This window comes from Mya arenaria, chromosome 5, assembly GCF_026914265.1.
Source record: "Mya arenaria isolate MELC-2E11 chromosome 5, ASM2691426v1".
NCBI classification, from domain to species: Eukaryota; Metazoa; Mollusca; class Bivalvia; order Myida; family Myidae; genus Mya; species Mya arenaria.
Genome location: NC_069126.1, coordinates 13,700,249 through 13,722,443, shown reverse-complemented (window position 1 = coordinate 13,722,443; position 22,195 = coordinate 13,700,249). Strand labels below are relative to the sequence as shown.

Sequence of the window (22,195 nt, the reverse complement as noted above, 5' to 3'; positions counted from 1 at the left end):
TAGCAAGTGTATTTATTGAAAATTTAAACAAAATTAAAATTTAACAGTTTGTAACTTAAAAATGAAATTTTACCAGAAACCTTTTTTGTATTAATATAGCAGGAAACATTTTTGTTCAGATTCCACATATATATGTATTGCTCTCTGATTGATTATCCATGTTGATTGTTTAATATAGATGGCCACATTGTAAATAAGATATATAGATATTTATTGTATCGTATATGTCTTATGATGTGTTGTAATATAACTTCTATCATAATGTGTTACACTCTGAAGATAAAGGTCTTCTTCTTCTTCTATTATTATTATTATTATTATTATTATTATTATTATTATTATTATTATTATTATTTAGCATTATAGTCTCACGGAGATATAACTATTGGACATAAATTGAATAACTTAAATAGGTTTCGCTGCGTTATATTTATACATGTCTCACAAATTTGAGTTCTTCAGTAACGTATGTGTCCAAAATCTTCCTTTGGTGTTGTGATTTAGTATAGATATCATCCATAATTCTTTGTTAAACAGTCTATAATATATCTACATGTGATATTTGGTTTGCTACTATGACATATATATGCACGAATAAATATATCAACCATCATCCTCGGCATCACAGCGTATCATAACCTATATGTTATCAATAAGGTTATGATATGCTGGGGCGCCGAGGATGTCAACCATATACATGTCCGTGGTCTTATCAATCAATGAAAAATGAGACCGTTTTGACTAAATATCCCGATTGAGTTTTTCCGTTTTGACCATGAATATTTTCACTTCCGGGTAAATAACAACAAAATAACAGAGTAAGTTTATCTCTTCCAATTATAGTTTATAAGTCTTCTATTCATATCACGATGTGTGTGACCAATTTTGACAAGTGCAGTTGCCCTACCCCAAGGCTGGTCCATGATAAAGAATTCCTGGGAGGCTAAGTTCGCCCGATGTTTCTTTCGAACCTAGCTATAGTTAATACAATTCTTAAATCATAGAGCGTCCTATCGTTTATTATCACTTATTTATGATTGAAATGTAAACAGTCCTTAGGCGGTAGATAACAGGTTGTTCCGGGATACTTTACTGATACTACTTTTTAATTATTTTGACATTTCTTGTAACCCTGACTCGAGGTTGCCAAACTCAAAATATCGTCGCCATTAAGGTGATCTAAGTTCGAACCCAGGATCATCCAATAATCTGTTCAGCCTTCTTATTTTTAACCGTCTGAAAGGAAGCATCCTGGTTAAAATCTGCTTACTATTGGGTTTTAAAATTCCGATGTTGTTATTGTGTAGTTCTCAAATAATTAATTTAATAAATAATTTAGAGCCATTAAAGTGTTCTCAGAAACCACTGAAACACATTTCATTGTAAGATACATGAATATATAGTAAATAAATATTAAAAATATTGTATTTTTCATTATCTCTCATTCTCTTGAAGATTTTCTAGACATTGTGAAAGTTCAGAAAAAGTGTTGGTCATCAGGACCACAGAGACTTTAAAGTATGATGCAGAAAAGTAGATTCTAACAACTGCCCCTGGCATACTTTATATTTGCCTGTGGCCTCAGTTTGGTAAAGGCAGTCTTGACCCTGAAAAAACAACAATCTAGAGTTATGTAAATGACCATTTAGTTTTTACTGTTTGTTTTTTTGACAATAATCTCACAAACTACTAACAATAAAAGCAGTCGAAATGATACCAAATTAAGTTTGGCATTGGAAAATAACAGACTTTGTACTCTCTTTAAAATAGTACACCTGGTTAATAACAGCTCTGGTGTGCCCTTGCAACATTGTCCTGTAAAGATTATTTTCTTAAATTGTAGGAATGGATTTAAAGCGGGTCAAAAATGAGGAGAAGCTGAATTTATGCAAGAAGTACTACCAAGGTATTTTAATTTTATCATAATGACAGCTTAAGTTTGAAGAACATGTCACGTCACCTTAGTGCAATAACTCAATAACTGCATATAGAAATAGAAGCAGGTATTGAGTTATTTCACTAAGGTGATGATGTATTTTTTTTATTTATGAAATAACTTGTGCATAAATGTTAACAAAAGGTATTTTTTCCGAGTACATGTACTGGAATTAAGTGTATACCTACCAAGCATGTTTGTTTTGGAAAGTTTTAAAAAATAATATGTTAATATATACATGTATCTGGGACATCAAGGGAAAGAAAGTCAAAGAAAAGATGTTTTTTTATTGAGTTTTTTTTTAACTCATGATCATAAATATAATAAGAAACAAATATTCTCTCTGTAACAGCAACATTATCACCCAAGAATTTAAAGAGGTTGCCCTAGTTGATGAGTCTAATTTTTTTTTGTTACTGTATTGCATACATTTCATGTGCGCCTCACTGTCCAGCAGCCTTAACAAATCTAGACTGTTCAGTTTATTCTTTCATTACAGGAGGGTTTGCCCTGCTGCCGTTCCTCTGGTTCGTGAACTCTGTCTGGTTTTTCCGGGAGGCATTTCTGAGACCACACTTTGAGGAGCAAAAACAGATGCGTACCTGTATGGGACAGTTTGTTACTGTTTTCTCTAGTGTTTTCACCAGAACAAGAAATACGTCTTTGTGACTGTTTAATATACATTTCATGCAATATGCAATGGATTTTTTATCAAGCACTTTAAAAAGGTTTAATGCATTAAGGATCAATCAGAATATTTTGCTGATTAACCTTTTTTTTTACTATAATTTATTATGTCACCTAGGTTGCTAATTGTTAAGATGTAAGGGGCATTATGTAACCTTGGTTGCTGATTGTTACGATTTAAGTGGCACTATGTAACCTGGTTGCTAAATGTTTACATTTATTTTAAGGGGCATTATGTCACCTGGTTGCTGATTGTTTATATTTAAGGTGCATTTTGTAACCTGGTTGCTGATTGCTTACATTTTTGTGGCATTGTGTAACAGGGTTGCTGATTGTTAAGATTTAAGGGGCATTATGTAACCGGGTTGCTGATTGTTAAGATTAAAGGGGCATTATGTAACCGGGTTGCTGATTGTTAAGATTTGAGGGGCATTATGTAACCGGGTTGCTGATTGTTAAGATTAAAGGGGCATTATGTAACCGGGTTGCTGATTGTTAAGATTTAAGGGGCATTATGTAACCGGGTTGCTGATTGTTAAGATTAAAGGGCATTATGTAACCGGGTTGCTGATTGTTAAGATTTAAGGGGCATTATGTAACCGGGTTGCTGATTGTTAAGATATAAGGTAGTACTATATAAGGGGCATTAAGTCACCTTGGATGCTGATTGTTAAGATTTAAGGGGCATTATGTAATTGGGTTGCTTATTATAGTGCTTGCTTTTCTGTCCAGTTAACTGTTCCATATTCAAAATTTTATAAATATGAATTAGTTTATTTAAGAGAAATATTACAACTGTTTTGTAAATTTAATTTAATAAATTTTATTTTTATTTTCATCTGTAAACAACCCGAGTGTAATGTGTTATTCATTTTACCTGTCAGTTTTGATGCTTTTGTATAATTTCTAATATTAAACTTAATTGAAACAAATCGCAGAAATAGTCTGAAAGATCTTATGAAAAGTTCATTTACTTTTCTACTTCCAGATGTGATGCGATCCATTTTAGGTTCTGTGTTGTGGATCTGCGCTATAGTTACCTGGGTAACAGTGTTCCAGTTAAAGCGGGCGGAGTGGGGTCCAACTGCCGACTATATGTCCTTCATCATTCCACGAGGGGAACTCTGATACTTACTTATTGTTGTGCATAAAAGATAGTATGAACAGTGTTTAAAGATGTTTTTCATCCGGGCAAGGACAAGCAGTGATTTTGTGCCTTGTGTGGCAGATGGAAAATTGATATCATGATCAACCTTAATATTTTGCTCTCTCTAAGACCCTCATCATGAGTTTATAAAATAACTTATTTGCTTATATACCGGAAAAAAACAACAACATTGAAGTAGTACTATAATGTCTTTTCTTTGTACATATTTGTCTGTGATAATATTTGGGACAAAAAATAGTTTGTAAGACAAAGACAGTCCTTTTAAATGTATACGGTATAATGGACCAAGTCAAAGTGTTATTGTTTACTGCTGTACATGTGTAGCTTGTTTGCTTAAAAGTGATTTTAACTTGTCTGTGTTTTGAAGAAACAAAGTTGATGTTTTGTCATAGCCATGGGTTTGCATGGTTGTAACATCATGCAAAAAAACATAAGCATTGGCCATAATTCGAAAACAATGAAAAGTTTAAGCATGAACCTTGGTATAAATGTTTTCTATAGCTAGAGCCTTGTGACATAACCCGTAAATAATCTCTTTATGCCCTATGATTGGGAAACAAATAACATCTGCATGCAGTGCTGTTTGTTTGTACTGAATATAATATTGGTTCTCTTCAACCTTCAATACTTTGTGTAAAATAATGGTTTGTTTTGTAGATACATGTGGATTGGACATCATTTAAATATTTTTTTCAATCCATAAGACTGTATGGTGTTGCACTATCAAACAAAATGTAATCATATTTTTATGGTAATTTTGCATTGATCATTCAAACCATTATCAATTATTTGTATATAATAAAGCAACATTCGTGATTGGAACATCTAGACACATTGTTGCCTCTTTGTTAAAATGCTCAGACTCAAGACGTGCTATTAAAATACAGGTACTGGAACAATGCCGTAGGAACTACTAATGCTTGTGGAAAACTTTTGTCTGTTCTTTCAGTTTAATAGTATTGCATAACTTAAAGAAAATCTTATGAGCACCATAAAAATAACACATGTACTGAAACATTATAGTAGGGATTTCTTGTGAAGTTTTTTGTCTGTTTGTCCAGTAGAATGGAACTACATGAATTCTATGAAAACCATGAAATGAATTACCAGTTGTGAGTTTCTTGTTTACTGTGATTTTGAAATTTTAACTCAGATAAATTTAAACATGCCAAAATTATAAGAAAAGCTTCCCGAAAGAATATAGAGATTATTTTTATCAGATCATTACAATCGGATGGACATTCGGAACACCTTGGCCATTATCCAACAGAATTGACCAAGCTTGCTAGAGATGGCCGAGTTGTTTGTCAGATTTATTGTGAGCAATTGCTTCATTTATTAAAAAAAACTGTTTATGATCCTGTGGATGAATGATGTGTACACAAGTTAACTATTGTGCAATATATTTCTTGAAATGAAAAGTGAAATAATAAATTTTAAATGCTTTTCTCTACTTTTTAGTTCCTGGCTTGTCATGGCCTGTTTTGCAGTCTGGTTTCCTGTACAATTAAATTTGCCAGATGTCATATGTCAGGGCAGGGCTTCTAAAAACCAACAATTTGCAGGTCTGGACCGATTCTGCCCACGCCAGAACAATTTCAGGTTTAAAAATTGTTGATTTTTTTTTTTCTATTTTCATCTGGATGAAAATGTTGATGGACATATACCCAAACAGTCGGGGGGTTAGTCAATTAACATTTTCATTTAAATGAAACATAATTTGGTATAAATTTCACCACTGAAGGCTGTTATGTACAATACCCTGTAATTCAAAGGTCACAAAACTATAATGTATGCAAGACTAATCTGATGGTTCTCTGAACTTATCCACCCTTAAAACATATATATATATATGTTGTAAGATACCCCGAAATTTCACATGCATCATTGTACTGCTGGTTTAAACTGATGGGATATTTTATTGGCAAAATCTTGTTTCGTGAGGAGGAATACCAAAATGGATACATAAATTTACAATTTTTGAACACATTTTCAACTTTCCATTGTTGTACTGGGTGCCACAAATAAAGCGGTCATAGAAGTGCAGTGTCCAGCGGTCATAGAAGTGCAGTGTCCAGCGGTCATAGAAGTGCAGTGTCCAGCGGTCATAGAAGTGCAGTGTCCAGCGGTCATAGAAGTGCAGTGTTCAGCGGTCATAGAAGTGCAGTGTCCAGCGGTCATAGAAGTGCAGTGTCCAGCGGTCATAGAAGTGCAGTGTCCAGCGGTCATAGAAGTGCAGTGTCCAGCGGTCATAGAAGTGCAGTGTTCAGCGGTCATAGAAGTGCAGTGTCCAGCGGTCATAGAAGTGCAGTGTCCAGCGGTCATAGAAGTGCAGTGTCCAGCAGTCGTAGAAGTGCAGTGTCCAGCGGTCATAGAAGTGCAGTGTCCAGCGGTCATAGAAGTGCAGTGTTCAGCGGTCATAGAAGCGCAGTGTCCAGCGGTCATAGAAGTGCAGTGTCCAGCGGTCATAGAAGCGCAGTGTCCAGCGGTCATAGAAGTGCAGTGTCCAGCGGTCATAGAAGTGCAGTGTTCAGCGGTCATAGAAGTGCAGTGTCCAGCGGTCATAGAAGTGCAGTGTTCAGCGGTCATAGAAGTGCAGTGTCCAGCGGTCATAGAAGTGCAGTGTCCAGCGGTCATAGAAGTGCAGTGTCCAGCGGTCATAGAAGTGCAGTGTCCAGCGGTCATAGAAGTGCAGTGTTCAGCGGTCATAGAAGTGCAGTGTCCAGCGGTCATAGAAGTGCAGTGTCCAGCGGTCATAGAAGTGCAGTGTCCAGCGGTCATAGAAGTGCAGTGTCCAGCGGTCATAGAAGTGCAGTGTTCAGCGGTCATAGAAGTGCAGTGTCCAGCGGTCATAGAAGTGCAGTGTCCAGCGGTCATAGAAGTGCAGTGTCCAGCAGTCGTAGAAGTGCAGTGTCCAGCGGTCATAGAAGTGCAGTGTCCAGCGGTCATAGAAGTGCAGTGTTCAGCGGTCATAGAAGCGCAGTGTCCAGCGGTCATAGAAGTGCAGTGTCCAGCGGTCATAGAAGCGCAGTGTCCAGCGGTCATAGAAGTGCAGTGTCCAGCGGTCATAGAAGTGCAGTGTTCAGCGGTCATAGAAGTGCAGTGTCCAGCGGTCATAGAAGTGCAGTGTTCAGCGGTCATAGAAGTGCAGTGTCCAGCGGTCATAGAAGTGCAGTGTCCAGCGGTCATAGAAGTGCAGTGTCCAGCGGTCATAGAAGTGCAGTGTCCAGCGGTCATAGAAGTGCAGTGTCCAGCGGTCATAGAAGTGCAGTGTCCAACCTTACTTTGGTAAACTTAATTTGCTAAAATAAAGAAAAACATATATCAGAATTCTCCCTCATAGAGTTAGGAATTACCCATATAGCTACAAAGTAAAAAATCAGTTTCTACTGCATGAATTGGGTGCAATTGATGCCAAAATGTGTTCGACACTTATTGTGATCATGTATACCAAGTTTTAAAACAATCCATCGAAAATTGTGGAAATAGTTTGCTACACAAACTTTGGCCTCACGACAGACTAACCAACAAACCACATTATTGTGGTGACTCCAATATCCACCTCCCATTTTACATGATCATCGTTTGTGTAAGCATGCATGTGTCAAGCTTTACTTTGAGGGGATAAGTATTCAATTAAACAAAGTCAATCGATATTACCTCCCTGTGACAGTACAATCAAATTCATGAAATAATAACCACTTATTTGGTAAAAATTTATTTACAAAACAATATATTTTCAATGACACAGTCAAACGGAGCATATTCACAGGAATATCAAGAATACACCAAAAGATAAAGAATAACATCATTTTAATGACAAGAACATGGATTTCCCCATGTAATATAATACATTTAGCAATATTGTCCAATGGTGAGTATGCAGCAATAAGTTATGAAACATTTATCTTGACAAAAAACAAATGATTAAAATTAAATTTGTTCATTTCAAATTTGTTCATTTCAAATAATACATATTTTCTGCATAGTGGTTACAATTTTAGAAAAGAGAAATGTAGACCATACACCAAATACAGATTGATAAAAAGTCCAACTATTCTAAAACAAATCATTAACATTGAGCGGGTTATAAAAATAAAAAAACCTGAATATAGATACATGTTTTTGTATACAATTTCACACTTGCACATTTTGAAATATATTAAAGGGTCTCTTTCATCTTTTATAGAATCAGACATTGATTTTTTAATTTCATGACAACGAAATGCACATGTTTAAATAAGACCTGCATCATCAGTCATTATTTTTAAAGCTTTAGTTAGGCTAATAAAAATTGAGTAATTTTAAGCCTTCATTTTTAAAATTCTGTTGAAATGGGTATCTTTTAGTTGCTGTATAATGATCATTTGTAAAAGTATGTATAAGTAATAACTCAATTTTTGCAAAGTTAAGAAAAATCTTAAAAGGCATAAAATCTTTGATCAAGTTCTTTATAGTGCACGTGCACTCTTACTCCCAAATAAAAAGTAACACAATTAAAACAATTGTTTCAATTTACCCAAAAGGTTAAATAAATATCGAAAACAGTGGTTCTGATGAAGGATACTGTGTTTAACTTGTAAGAAAGGTGCAGAAAACACGGCATTTCTATCTTGTGAAACTATAGCATTGCTGTAAATCGTTAAGCACTCACCAATCATTTAATATTAATTTTGTGCGTGTTTCGCTATTAAATACACGGCTAAATCTTGTTATCAGTAAGTAATATTTTCCATAAATGCATTATTTAGTTAGTAGTTAAAGGTTTAGCACTCAAAATTGATGTTTGCTATACATTATATGTACTGATTTTAAATAAGAGTGTCATTTTAAATACCATATCTTTTTGTCTGAATCTATGCTTTGAATCATGTATGCTAGGCATTTCATATCCTAAGATTTGGAAAGTATTTGTAAATAAGTCCATTAGTCCCAAATGAACGCATTATGTACACATACTTACCAGTATGTACATTATTATGCATTTTTTACACTACCATGTAAGTGCATAGATGAACACCATAAGATGACAATCATGGTGAAATTAAAAACAGATGTATGTATTATTAAAGCAAAGATTCCACAGCCAGCAAAAATATGGTGATGGAAAATATCATAATGGAAAAGTAACGAGCACTTGTACTGGGTCAAAAATTGTCCGGTGTTGTAGAAGACAACAATTTGTGTAGTACACCGGATATATAGATGTTGAACATTGCTTAGTCAAAAAGCATGGGCTTGAATTTATGCAGGCTGAATTCCACACAACAGGTTGGCCGGCAAGGCTTTGTCTGAAATATACACAAGTCTATATAAGAATGGGTTAATAAATACAAGTCTATATTAGAATGGTTTAATATTCACAAGTCTATATTAGAATGGTTTAATATACACAAGTCTATATTTGAATGGTTTAATACATACAAGTCTATATTAGAATGGTTAAATATACACAAGTCTATATTAGAATGGTTTAATATATACAAGTCTAGGTTAGAATGCTTTGATATACACAACTCTTTGTACAAATGATTTGATATTTACAAGTCTTTGTTAGACTGGTTTAATGTTAAAATGGTTTAATAATAAATATGGTAATAATTTCTTTAAATCTTTGTGAATGATCATGTTATTTTTACTGCTGTTATTTTCATTGTGCTCAGTGAAAATAATGATTTTGTAACTTCATTTCTCTCCCTTGATGCTTATTAAAGTTACACAACATTCATTGACAGGATGATTGTTTTTGAAATTACACAACCATAATGACAACAAAACATGTTTATCACCCGAATTAAACAAAAAAACTTGGTTTATGGGTAAAAAACAGACATTATATCAATCTTTAAAATTTCATTTTTGCTCTAGCTACATGTGAGCAATATTGCTTTTTATCATCACTCGGTGATATAAAATATGATCTTACACCAAAATTCAACAAGACAGTTTTAGTATTGTCGATATCATTGAATGAATATTTCCTTATTAGCACAACGACTCCCACGAAGATGAAACTTATGGTTGATTCCAGGCAAAAGGGACACGTGAGTTTTGTTTCTAGCTACCAAAATAAACTAAACGATTTCCATTCATTTATAAGTTATAACATACAGTCATGTCATATTAACTGCATGCAATTTTAAATACTAGTAGCACAAATGAGGCGCCAGTCACAAAATAGACTAGTCTGGGATTGTGCACAAATTTCAAGCACAAAAGCAAGAAAAATATCCGAGGGCACTTGTGTAAGCCGGTCACGAGACTACCTATCTGTGTAGGACTACCTATCTGTGTACGGAAGGGCAGACTACTGACATTACCTGTCTGTGTAGGGAACGCAGACTACTGACACTACTTATCTGTGTAGGGGTGGCAGACTGCTGACATTACCTATCTGTGAAGGGTAGGGTAGTTTGAGATTTTCCATGATTTTAACAAACTCTTCCTTAGGCTTGCTGAGCCGCGGGTTCATCTGTTTTTCCTCAGCCACAGTGGTCACTGTCTGGCCTGGAAAAATAGATAAAACATGGGAACTATTTGACTTCAAAGTTAAAAGCTACTGTTTAGTCATATGCCTGAATTGGATTCAACAGAAAATGAGTGAGTTGTATAAATTTGTGATTGTAAGGACTTTAAAACATACATTTACATTATATGTACAAATGATTGCACCCGATCCAATGAGCAGAAATGTTGAGAATATTTTGGCCGTGATATAGGATTTTGTGCCTTTGAAACTGCTTCTAGTATTGAAATTTTATTTTATGAAAAAATCATTCATGAAAAATGCTGAAATATAACAAGATGTGTGATATGGTGTTCATATGTCGTTGAAACTCCTTTCTTGAAAAGGATTGTCATTTAGGCATCATTTTTTAGACGATTTATGACAATTATGAACCTATTTTTCAACAATCAAGGTTTTATCATTACTTGTTTTGACTGCATTCATTCATAGTGTTGGGCACAAATGCCCAGGAAAATAAATTCAGAGCTAGTACTATATGTAGATGCAATATTGATATGTTGATTAACATATATATGCATGTCATCTAAATAATATACTCTTGTAATTACATATTGTGTCTATCAAGTACAGTATTCAAAATGCACATTGAATAGACATGCCTGTTAACATGCTTCTTTAGAGATATCGTCATTACATATTGACTACTGCCTCGTGAAAAGTCATTTAATTGTACTTTAGTTACATGTTTTATTCAAACCATATTAATGTTTAACATGCAGTAGTCATGAATATACCTATTTAGTCATAAACATACCTGTGTAGTCATGAACATACCTGTGTAATCAATAGCAAACCTATGTAGTCATGAACATACCAGTGTTTTCATTAACATATCTGTTAAATTATGAACATAACTGTGCAACCATAAACATACCAGTGTAATCGTAAGCATAACTGGGTAACCATGAACATAACTGTGTAACCATGAATGTAGCGGTGTAATCATAAACATTCCTATCATTTGTAACCATTAACATACCAGTGTTTTCATTAACACACCTGTGTAATCATGAACATAACTGTGCAACCATAAACATACCAATGGAACCATGAACATAACTGCGTAACCATGAACATAAATGTGTAGCCATGAACATAAATGTGTAACCATGAACATAATTGTGTGACCATGAACATAATTGTGTAACCATGAACATAATTGTATAACCACGAACATAATTGTGTAACCATGAACATAAATGTGTAACCATGGAAATATAGGTGTAAACATGATCATAAGTTTGTAACCATGAACATAATGGTGTAATCATGAACATAACTGTGTTACCATGAACATACTGCTGTTATCATGTACATACCAGTGTAATCATGAGCAGGATAGAGGTTGAACTCAGGAGGCAGGGTGAATATCTTTCCATGGACAGAATCATACAGAACTCCTGAATTACCTGAAAATAGGTAATAATGGTGTAGTATATACAAATCAAGAACAGATAAGATTCCTTACCAATTATATTCATTTATTTACCAACTGTTTGTTTTCTTTTAGCAGAAAATATCTCACAGACAGCTTCCTTATATTATACATAACACAAACATTAGCCTTAAAGATATTTTAGTGTTGGTTTTGTTTCAAAATATTACTGATGTTAAAAACTTAATAACGATATGAAAATGACAATTATGATCATCATCTTTAAGTATAATACATAATGATGCTTATCAACATGCTTTTGTAAATCTTTCTGTGTAGAATCACATATTGAAAGATGCAATAAAATATATGTCTGGCGACTCTTTCAATCAAGATAATAGTCACTTTTAGTCGTAAATTGAAATTATCTTAGTGCCATTATTTTCCTACTTATTTCCGTTAATTGAACTTTAGTCAATATTGAAATAGAACAACTCGCCAGCCTGTCAATTATCCCTAATCCTGTCAAGAATTACAATATTAAAAGGAACAATAGCCATTACTTGTTTTAAGCGGAGAATTATTGCAAACATAACCTTTTTAGTGCTCAATAGGTGCCTGCTTTGCCTGTTTGTCATGGTATATCGAAATTCATGGCTGAATATCTTTGCATATTGAACTCTTCTCAAACTCTGGCAATTTGAGGAAATAAAAAAATTGATACATTGCCATTTGTGACGCTTATAGAGATTTCAGATAATTGAAATAACGACTAAAATCCTTTCTTGATATGGCTCCTTGGTATTGCACCAGTACTAGAAGGGCAATGTATTTCGGTGTCCAAAGGAAAAAGACCATGTATATATATTAATACTGTTTACCTTCCTGGAAGTCAGTGCGGCCACAGCCCCTAATAAGCATGGCATCCCCTGTGAACGCAATTCCCTTTTCATGCCAGACAAACGTCATACAACCTGAAACATACCATGTAAACAATGTTTGAAGTTTAATGATTTTCTTTGTTCGTTTGTTTGTTCATCCAAGTGTTTTGGTCATTGTCAATGTCAGCTTGCATAAACAATTAACCTTGTCCAGGGGCCATATATACATTACTCACATAAACCTTGGCAAGGGGGCAGGGGCTATAATTATATTCACTTATACCTTTGACAGGGGCCATATATTTACTTTAACCTTAGCCAGGAGCAATATACCTACTCACTTTAACCGTGACCAGGGGCCAATTTACTTTAACCTGAACAAGAGGCTATATATTCACTTAATCCTTGATCAGGGGCCATTAATTTACTAAATAACCTTGATCAGGGGCCATGAATTCACTTTAAACTTGGTCAGGGGCCATATATTCACTTTAACCTGAACAAGAGGCTATATATTCACTTTAACCTTGATCAGTGGCCATGAATTTACTAAATAACCTTGATCAGGGGCCATGAATTCACTTTAAACTTGGTCAGGTGCCAAATACTTGCCCAGGGCCGATATATTCACATAAATCTTGGCCATGGGCCATGAATTCACTGTAACTACGGCCAGGGGCCATACATACACTTAATCCTTGGCCAGGGGCCATATATTTACTTTAACCTTGACCAGGGGCAATATATTCCCTTAAACCTTGCCAAAGGGTCATATATTCACATAAATCTTGGCCAGGGGCAATGAATTAACTGTAACCTTGGCCAGGGGGCATCTTTTTACATAAATCTTTGCCAGGTGCCATGAATTTACATGAATCTTGGCCAGGGGGAATAATCCACTTTAACTATGCCACGGTCCATATATTCACATAAATCTTGGCCAGGGGCCATAATATTCACTTATATTTCGCCTCATCATAAATGACGCAATGCAATTGGTCCAGGACTGGTCACACAGTGACCCCATATTTTTCCATATTGGGTAACCAAATTTATATCGTACCAATGAGGCGTATATTTCCCTATTCTGATGAATATTCTAATGAATAAATGAAACATTTAAACATGTAAACAGGTTGTTGATGTGATGTATATGTTACAGGTTGGTAGGTGACCTTAAACCTTGGCCAGGGGCCATATATTCCCTTAAACCTTGCCAAAGGGTCATATATTCACATAAATCTTGGCCAGGGGCAATGAATTAACTGTAACCTTGACCAGGGGGTATCTTTTTACATAAATCTTTGCCAGGTGCCATGAATTTACATGAATCTTGGCCAGGGGGAATAAATCCACTTTAACTATGCGACGGTCCATATATTCACATAAATCTTGGCCAGTGGCCATAATATTCACTTATATTTCGCCTCCATCATAAATGACGCAACGCAATTGGTCCAGGACTGGTCACACAGTGACCCCATATTTTTCCATATTGGGTAACCAAATTTATATTGTACCAATGAGGCGTATATTTTCCTATTCTGATGAATATTCTAATGAATAAGTGAAACATTTAAACATGTAAACAGGTTGCTGATGTGATGTATATGTTACGGGGTTGGTAGGTGACCTGATATGGGTTATCAGGGGCGCAGGAATCTATGTATATGTTACGGGGTTGGTAGGTGACCTGATGTGCGTTATACGGGGCAAAGGAAACCATATTCAGGTTCGAGCTTCACTATCACCCGATATGGTTTACTTTGCCCTATATATCCAATATCGGGTCACCTACTAACCCCGTAACTTATATTACTTTGGCCGTGGACCATACATCCACTTTAACCTAGATATCAAATACTTGAATATACGAAATGTATGCCGCTCTTTGTAAAGATTAATAATCCTTTACAACTGTACTAAACAATATATATCTTGACTAAAGATCAATTGGTAAAACTGCATTAAAACATAAGAACATTTATTTTATTCTCAGACACAATAATCAAACCCCTTTCCATTGAAATTGAAGAGACTTTTTTTTCAATCTACTAACATGAGGGATTGACATAGCAGCATTGAATTCCTGTTTATAGTTTAGCACACTGACCCGGATTTAAGGTCTTAAGTTTCAGTAATTTGGAGAAAGTAATGTACACTAACAAAGAAAAATGATATGGCACAGCTATTTCTTACAAAATCAGGATGCTTTTCATGGCATAGATCTAAAAAAGAAATTGGTTCTGGTTACCCGACCCTACTTTAAGAAATAGGAGCCAACCCAACCATTTTCATAATCAGTTGGTTAAACAAAGAAAAGCATGTTTGTGTGTTTAATATGTACTTCAAACTCTCGAAAGCTTTATAATGAAAATTACTTTAACACTATTCTCCAATAATGACAATAACGTTCTCACATAAAAACTTTTCTTTTTTTTTAAAAGCCACAATGTATGCATATATTTACTTATAATATGACATAAACTCAACAAAAGTACTGTCTATAAATAATTCAGACACTGCACTTTTGTCAAGTGTCCTTTTATCTCACAATCTACTGAACTGTATTAGAGTTCAAAATCTCTAACCACTGACTAAGGCACAGTTACTGAACTGTTGGCCAAATTTATTAACTTTGATCAGGAATTATGCACAGTTTCAGATTGTGACTATGAAAAGAATCTATTATTCTGTCATACATGCCATATTTCTGAGAGGCTTCCCACGGGATTTTGGTCTGAATTCCAGTGGTCTTAATATTATAAGCACAAGCCCGCAAGCCCTGCACTGGCAAAATGTTTTCTGGGCATTCTCAAATTCTGAATTTTATATAGCAGGGCTTGTTAAAAAATTTGATACCAAGCAATAGTACAAGAATTCGAGCTTGTTCATCCAAAAGTCTAATTTCAATGACTGGAATTCCAGGGGATTTTACGCAGCCAAATTAAGCAAGATATATACATTTATGATATAAGAATTAATACAGAAACACATTCTTATTACAATAATTTCTTGACTTAGTCATCATTGTCCTTAATGGAATTACACACTCATTATGTTATGAATGCTGTCCACTGTCAACCTTGAACTACCATAGTTTCAAAATAAATAAAATTAATAAATTAAATTTAAAAAAATGAAATAAATAAAACAAACTGGCGGGGAACCAGGGGATGGGTCTACCAATCTCATGACAATGATTACAATACTAAAAAATATGTCATTATATACAGGTTAAAATACTATGTTAGTCGGTTGGAACACTTTAAATTGCTTGAGGAATTCCCTATCTCTTAAGAAGTATCTTTATGCAATAAAACTATGAAGTTTTTCATCAAACCAAGGCTTAATAAAAAAACTACATTATAATATATAGTTTACTAAGAGAAAACGAAACAGTTATTGTGTCAAACTGCTGTGATGTGACTAGCAAAGATCTATGAAAACTCATTATAAAGCAATCAATAACTTTTAACCTTGAAAACTAATGTCATTCAGCTTTATGCCGAGACTAATTTAGACTAAAAAAGAGATTTTCTAAAGCATGACATGCGAAAACAATGATATATATATCCACATTAAACTTGTAGCCATTCAATTTAGCTATATAACTGCAATGTTATTCATAAATTTACAACCAGATTTAATCAAAAAGTCAATTATAGTGCATAAATCTTAAATCTTACATTAAGCAAATCAGTCAAGAGTAAACCTCTATAGAAAAGGTAGTTAGATTTTATATTACAAGTATATTCAGACCATCATTTTCAGTGGCTGGAACAACTCATTAAAGTGCCTTAATAAAAAACAAATTGAGTGGGTCTGGCAATCCAGAGTAGTACAATTTCAGTGGGTCTGGCAATCCAGAGTAGTACAATTTCAGTGGGTCTGGCAATCCAGAGAGGCAATTTGAGTGGGTTGGCAATCCAGAGGCAATTTGAGTGGATCTGGCAATCCAAAGAGGCAATTTGAGTGGGTTGGCAATCCAGAGAGGCAATTTGAGTGGGTCTGGCAATCCAGAGAGGCAATTTGAGTGGGTTGGCAATCCAGAGAGGCAATTTGAGTGCCAGGGTTGGCAATCAAGAGAGGCAATTTGAGTGGGTCTGGCAATCCAGAGAGGCAATTTGAGTGGGTTGGCAATCCAGAGTGGCAATTTGAGTGGGTTGCGATCCAGAGTGGCAATTTGAGTGGGTCTGGCAATTCAGAGACTGAGGCAATTTGAGTGGATCTGGCAATCCAGAGTGGCAATTTGAGTGGGTCCTGCAATTCAGAGAGGCAATTTGAGTGGATCTAGCAATCCAGAGAGGCAATTTGAGTGGGTTGGCAATCCAGAGAGGCAATTTAAGTGGGTCTGGCAATTCAGAGAGGCAATTTGAGTGGGTTGGCAATCCAGAGTGGCAAAATAGGAGAGGGTTTGACAATCCAGAGTTGTCAATTTTGAGTGGATTGGCAATTTCTCAGTGGCAAAATTTGAATGGGTCTGGCAAGAGATACAAGAATCTATATTTAAAGTTGGGTATGTGTTAACAAGAAACATTAGCTCAATGAGCTATTTTCCAACATTACCCTTGCGATTCAGAGTTATAAAATTTGAGTGGGTCTGGCAATCCAGAGTGGCAAAATAGGAGTGGGTCTGACAATCCAGAGTTGTCAAAATTTCATGGATTGGCAATTCCTTGGTGGCAAAATTTGAGTTGGTCTGGCAAATCAGAGTAAAAAAAATGATTGAGTCTGGTATTTAAATGCCAAATTATATAACAGATTAAACTTGTTCAAGAATAGACAAATAACAGTTAATGAAAATACTGTATGTTAACCATTTGTATGTCCTGGTGTAGATCGTGCTTCCAGCTCAAATCGGCCGAACTTGACCGTTTCACCATCTTTAAGCTGAACGTCCGCCTTTGCATTCCCCGCTGCACTAATTACACTCTTACAGGAAGGGATTTTCTCCTTTATCCGGCCGGTTCCCGTTATGTGATCTGCATGCACGTGTGTGTTCACTAGAGAAAGGAAATTTAAGGGTTATCACAATAACAATCATTTATAGTTATAAATGTTACTAAATACTACATTCAACTGTTACCTTATTCCAAAACTTTCTACAAAATATTTATACTTAAGCCAAACTCTATTTTTAAAGATTGGACATTATCCCCTGGAAAAGAATTAGCTTTTGTGCCCTGCATAAGGCTAAGTCGGGGCTCAATTATTCACTTAAACGAATGTCTTCGCAATATCAGAACAATCCCTTTAGTAAGACTTGACCCTCAACCTTCTGTTCTTTAGGCAAATGCCTTAACCATTAGGATATGGAGGCAGTATGTTTATAAATCAATATTCTTATTATAAGAACTTTAAGAATAACTAGTATCTAGATAATTATCATTAACTTTTTTGACTATATCTATAAAAGGACTGAAAAAAGATATTTCAAGACGTCCTTGTACAGTTTCATAAACACTGATAACATTGATATGACCTTACATTTTATTTAAGTTATTAAACAGTGGATTTTTTACAATGACACAGTTTTAAACTATCTACAACGCACGACGTTGACACACTTACTGCCATATACGAGATTAAGGCCAAGATCTGTGACTATTTTCACATCTCGGTCGACGGTTTCCAGCACAGGGTCAATCAACACAGCCTCCTTTGTCTGGGGGTCAGCGAGCAGGTAGGTGTATGTGAACGACTTGTACTCCATCAGCTGCAATAAAGAAGTGATTTTTTTTTAACATTTCCAAACTTTGGGAAAATGCAATATAATGCTAAATAAACTATGTAAAATGAAATGTACATGGTTTTAAATTATATATTTATAATTATATGTACCTTGACAGTGTCTGAAATGGTACAGTGGTTAGATATTGTTTTGTTTTGTTTTCCAAGAAAATGGTGTTAAACATATTGGGAAAATAATATAAAAAACAAAGTTTCCTAAAAACATGGACAACCAGGGTTTGGCGTTAACTTTTTCAATTACTAGACCTGGGTGGACCTGTAAGCCTTAGATCATACTTGACTAAACCAAATATCAACTAGACCAAACTTTTTGAAGCCCATTTATGCCATATAAGTATAACTATTTTTTAACCTTATAATTTATAAAACATAACTGTACTGTATAATCTATCATGATTTAACTCAGATCTTTATCAAGGTTTTTCAAGAAATTTTTCAAATAAACCCTTAAGTGTGACCTTGACCTTTTACATACTTATTCCGAAAACAATATAAGCCACTTTCATATTGGCCAACAGCCGGTCCTAAGTCTTTAAAACATTGAAAGACTAAACCTTAATGTGATATCCATACCATATCAAATTCTGACAACATAAAATTATAACTGTTTGAAAGTCATTATATTTAGAGAGTCGTATGAAAATGAGTGTTCAGCAGAGATCTGTCATAGCATTTTGTGGTCTTATGGAAAGCAAGAAAAGAAGCAATTGAAATGTAAAAATAGCCTATGAAGATATCACAAGCAGCTGATCGCAATCAATTATGTAAAATATTGCAGTGCAAATAAAGAAACTGCTTGATAAGGACCCTCTCATCATGACTCAATATTCAGGAAAGAGTTGACTTTAGTAACAGAATTGTGTATATTATTTATATTGAGCTTAATTTCATTATGAGAATATTGTGTGCCACACGGATCTCTGAGATGCTAAGGCAATCAGACAATAGTTGTGGATAATTTAGGCTGGGGTTATGGTGCTATACAGACTACCCTCCTCTTCTTCTCAGACAAATGACTTGATGTTTTGTTACATCAATACCCTATAATCTGATCTCAACATATAATATGAATTTTAATGTGTTTCATTCAAGTTTGAAGAAATAAGCGCACTGTGCCAGCAATAAGCGCAGCTAATATCCTGAAAAGCTTTTTTCATCGTTAATAGAGGCATTTATAGCTATAAACACAAATTGCAAATTATTGTAAGCACCATTATTATTATAACAATTTGTGTAGCTCTTTACATTTCGCTCCCAACACAAATAACTCACATAGCAATATAAAGTTCAAGGTCATTCAAAATTTAAAATGGATGGGGGGAGCAGTATTAACCGGGAATTTGATGCATATTTAAGTTTCAAGTCTGCATATAAAGTTGACTTTTTAGGGACGTGGTTTGTGTAGCAGCCTGCAAAGAGGCTTGCTTGTTTCAATATAAATGTACAAACACTGTAAACAGGCAGCATAAACTTACTATCATTATTCAATAATGCGCTTCATTAGGGAACCTTTTAAACATTTGGACATTGCAAGTGTAACAAACAGCTATTTGTACTGTACATGTTGTCATTATACATGTATGTTCCAGGGTAAATGTAGTCACTCTAAAATGCCGTCCAGGCTTTTTTTTTAATGATGGTCCAGGCTAACCATCATTAAAAAAAAGCCTGGACGGCATTTTAGAATGACTAGGGTAAATGTAGACCTGTGACCTCTTCAAATAATACTGAATGTAACAGACAGCTATTTTTACTGTACATGTTGTCATTATACATGTATGTTCCAGGGTAAATGTAGACCTGTGACCTCTTCAAATAATACTGAATGGCTAGTGGCTACTTAGATATATTATACCTGTCGGAAAATATAGTCCTTTTCTTTTCCTGCGTAACTTGACATTGCTTTCCCTGCGTCTTTTGCAAAATGTCTGTACATAGAACGTGCTCGTGCGCAACACAAAATTGAAGGTTTGGTTCCAAATTTCACGCGCGGACAGTGGTAATTCCGGATTGTCACTGAAATCGTTTGATTGCTAATTGATTTAACTATGTTGATACAACGATTTATCGATGTAACTACACTGGACATGGTAAATTCTCTATATTGGCCAAAAACCAATAATCATGCCTTAATACCGAACGTAAACAACAGCCTGACTGATTTGGAGAAGTACGCATGTCGCCACAGTGGGTCGGTCAAGGCCGTGGAGGTGTGTTCCAAATACGAACGTGATTTTCTGGGACGAAAATCTTACCGAAAGTTCACCCATTGCATCAGAAACAAGTATATCATGTATTTCTTCATTAAAGTCACCGCTTTTTTTATACAACATTACCAACAAATAACATCATTTACTCTGAAGTATAATTGAAATGATGTTGTCATATATTTTCGCGAATTGTTTACGTCTTGCATGACGAAGCATACTTACCATTGCAATCACGTTTCTATTTACAAAATCAAGTAGGGTGTACGCGACTTATTTTTATAAAGTGAATTGACCTAAATCTGTTTTATTTTTGTTTATTTGTATATCACTTGCTCTTGTTATATTTGTCATATGATATTGTCATATCTCGCATTATAAGCTTTATACAAGAAAGAGCCCTTCGACTTCGTTTTGTTTATGATGACTACTCCAGTACATATGAACAACTTCTAAATAGAGCAAAACTTCCTAGCTTGTATATCAGAAGAACTAGAGCAATGGCTATAGAAACTTTTAAAATCTTGAATAATATTGCCCCACCTGTATTAAATGATTTAATTAAAGTGCATGATGCTGGTTATAATTTTAGGTATTCAAACTTATTAGAAGTTCCCAGAGTAACAACAACTAGGTATGGAAAAAAAAGATTTAAGTATGCTGCTCCGGCCCTGTGGAACTCGCTCCCAGAAGCTTTTAGAAATACAACAAACTACAATCAATTCAAAAGCTTGATTGCACATTGGAATGGACGGGACTGTAGGTGCTCAATGTGCAAATCAAATTAGTTGCTTGTTCTACAGGGCCGGACATCATCTTTGTCTTTTTGTTCAATATCTATCTTAGTTTATATATTGCTTGTGTTGGGTCTTCTGAGTTTACTTTGTGTTTTGTGTTTCTGCTTGCCTTAGCTTGTTCAAGTGTTCTAGCTGCATGCTCTGCTCTTTTTGTATAGTTGTACGTTACTTGATTTGCTTTTAATACTTAATTTTGCTTACTAGTACTTGCTACGCAGCAGCTTGTTAATAAAACTCTCTTTGTATATGCTACCGTCATTGTCATACCATGCTTTATTATTGATTGTGCTCTTGTATTTTGACTATCAGTTTTTTATTACTCTTTCTCTTAAGTGTCTCTTGGGCCTCTGGTCTAGAGCAGCAGATCTTTCACAGGTTTAACCTCTTACTTGCTTTGCTATGTGATATGTGCTTATTTAACAATGCTCAAAATTATTTTACAGCTTTCTTACCATGATATTGTGGTTCAACATGTATACTATTGTTATAGTCGGTTCAAAAGCGCTTGTCGCTTATGTTATATTGTTATTTCTGACTTGCCGACTTAAAATAAACTTTATCTTATCTTATCTTATCTTATCTTATCTTATTATAAAGACCATCTATAGGCATAGGGATGTTTCGTCACCATACAAGTTCGGCTACCGTATTTTATTGTACATAATGGGTAGTTGTTTTGTCAACATATTTTTACGGTGGTGATTTGTAACTTATTTACACTCGAGCTCGGGGCATGCCCATTGGGCAAGTGCTCCCAAGACTAAGACTCTTTATGCCTTTTTAAGCTTTTATTAGATTTTGTTTTTAATTTTCTGGTTAACATTTTATCATTTCGTCAGTTGAGTGTCTAATATCAATTTT

The 22,195-nt window shown here is 34.9% G+C and overlaps 3 protein-coding genes across 4 annotated transcripts; 2 read left to right on the top strand and 1 right to left on the bottom strand.

Moving 5' to 3' along the window:
- The first annotated feature begins 775 nt into the window (after positions 1 to 775).
- On the top strand, positions 776 to 5,237 carry LOC128234434 (gamma-secretase subunit PEN-2-like). 2 transcript variants are annotated; one of them, XM_052948680.1, is made up of 4 exons: positions 776 to 818; positions 1,844 to 1,906; positions 2,436 to 2,540; positions 3,612 to 5,237. In XM_052948680.1, the coding sequence occupies exons 2-4, from the start codon at positions 1,846 to 1,848 to the stop codon at positions 3,749 to 3,751; spliced, it is 306 nt and encodes a 101-aa protein (XP_052804640.1). In that variant the 5' UTR covers positions 776 to 818; positions 1,844 to 1,845; the 3' UTR covers positions 3,752 to 5,237. The 2 variants fall into 2 exon arrangements, with proteins under 2 accessions (XP_052804640.1, XP_052804641.1); XM_052948681.1 differs by lacking the exon at positions 776 to 818 and adding an exon at positions 1,738 to 1,748.
- On the top strand, positions 4,690 to 7,097 carry LOC128235456 (ice nucleation protein-like). The gene is made up of 2 exons (XM_052950277.1): positions 4,690 to 4,694; positions 5,822 to 7,097. The coding sequence occupies exons 1-2, from the start codon at positions 4,690 to 4,692 to the stop codon at positions 7,095 to 7,097; spliced, it is 1,281 nt and encodes a 426-aa protein (XP_052806237.1).
- A 396-nt stretch (positions 7,098 to 7,493) lies between these two features.
- LOC128235022 (persulfide dioxygenase ETHE1, mitochondrial-like) lies at positions 7,494 to 20,524 on the bottom strand. The gene is made up of 7 exons (XM_052949703.1): positions 20,186 to 20,524; positions 18,151 to 18,295; positions 17,397 to 17,582; positions 12,577 to 12,669; positions 11,640 to 11,729; positions 10,182 to 10,298; positions 7,494 to 9,082 (listed from the first exon to the last, which is right to left on the bottom strand). The coding sequence occupies exons 1-7, from the start codon at positions 20,417 to 20,419 to the stop codon at positions 9,036 to 9,038; spliced, it is 912 nt and encodes a 303-aa protein (XP_052805663.1). The 5' UTR covers positions 20,420 to 20,524; the 3' UTR covers positions 7,494 to 9,035.
- Positions 20,525 to 22,195: the final 1,671 nt, after the last annotated feature.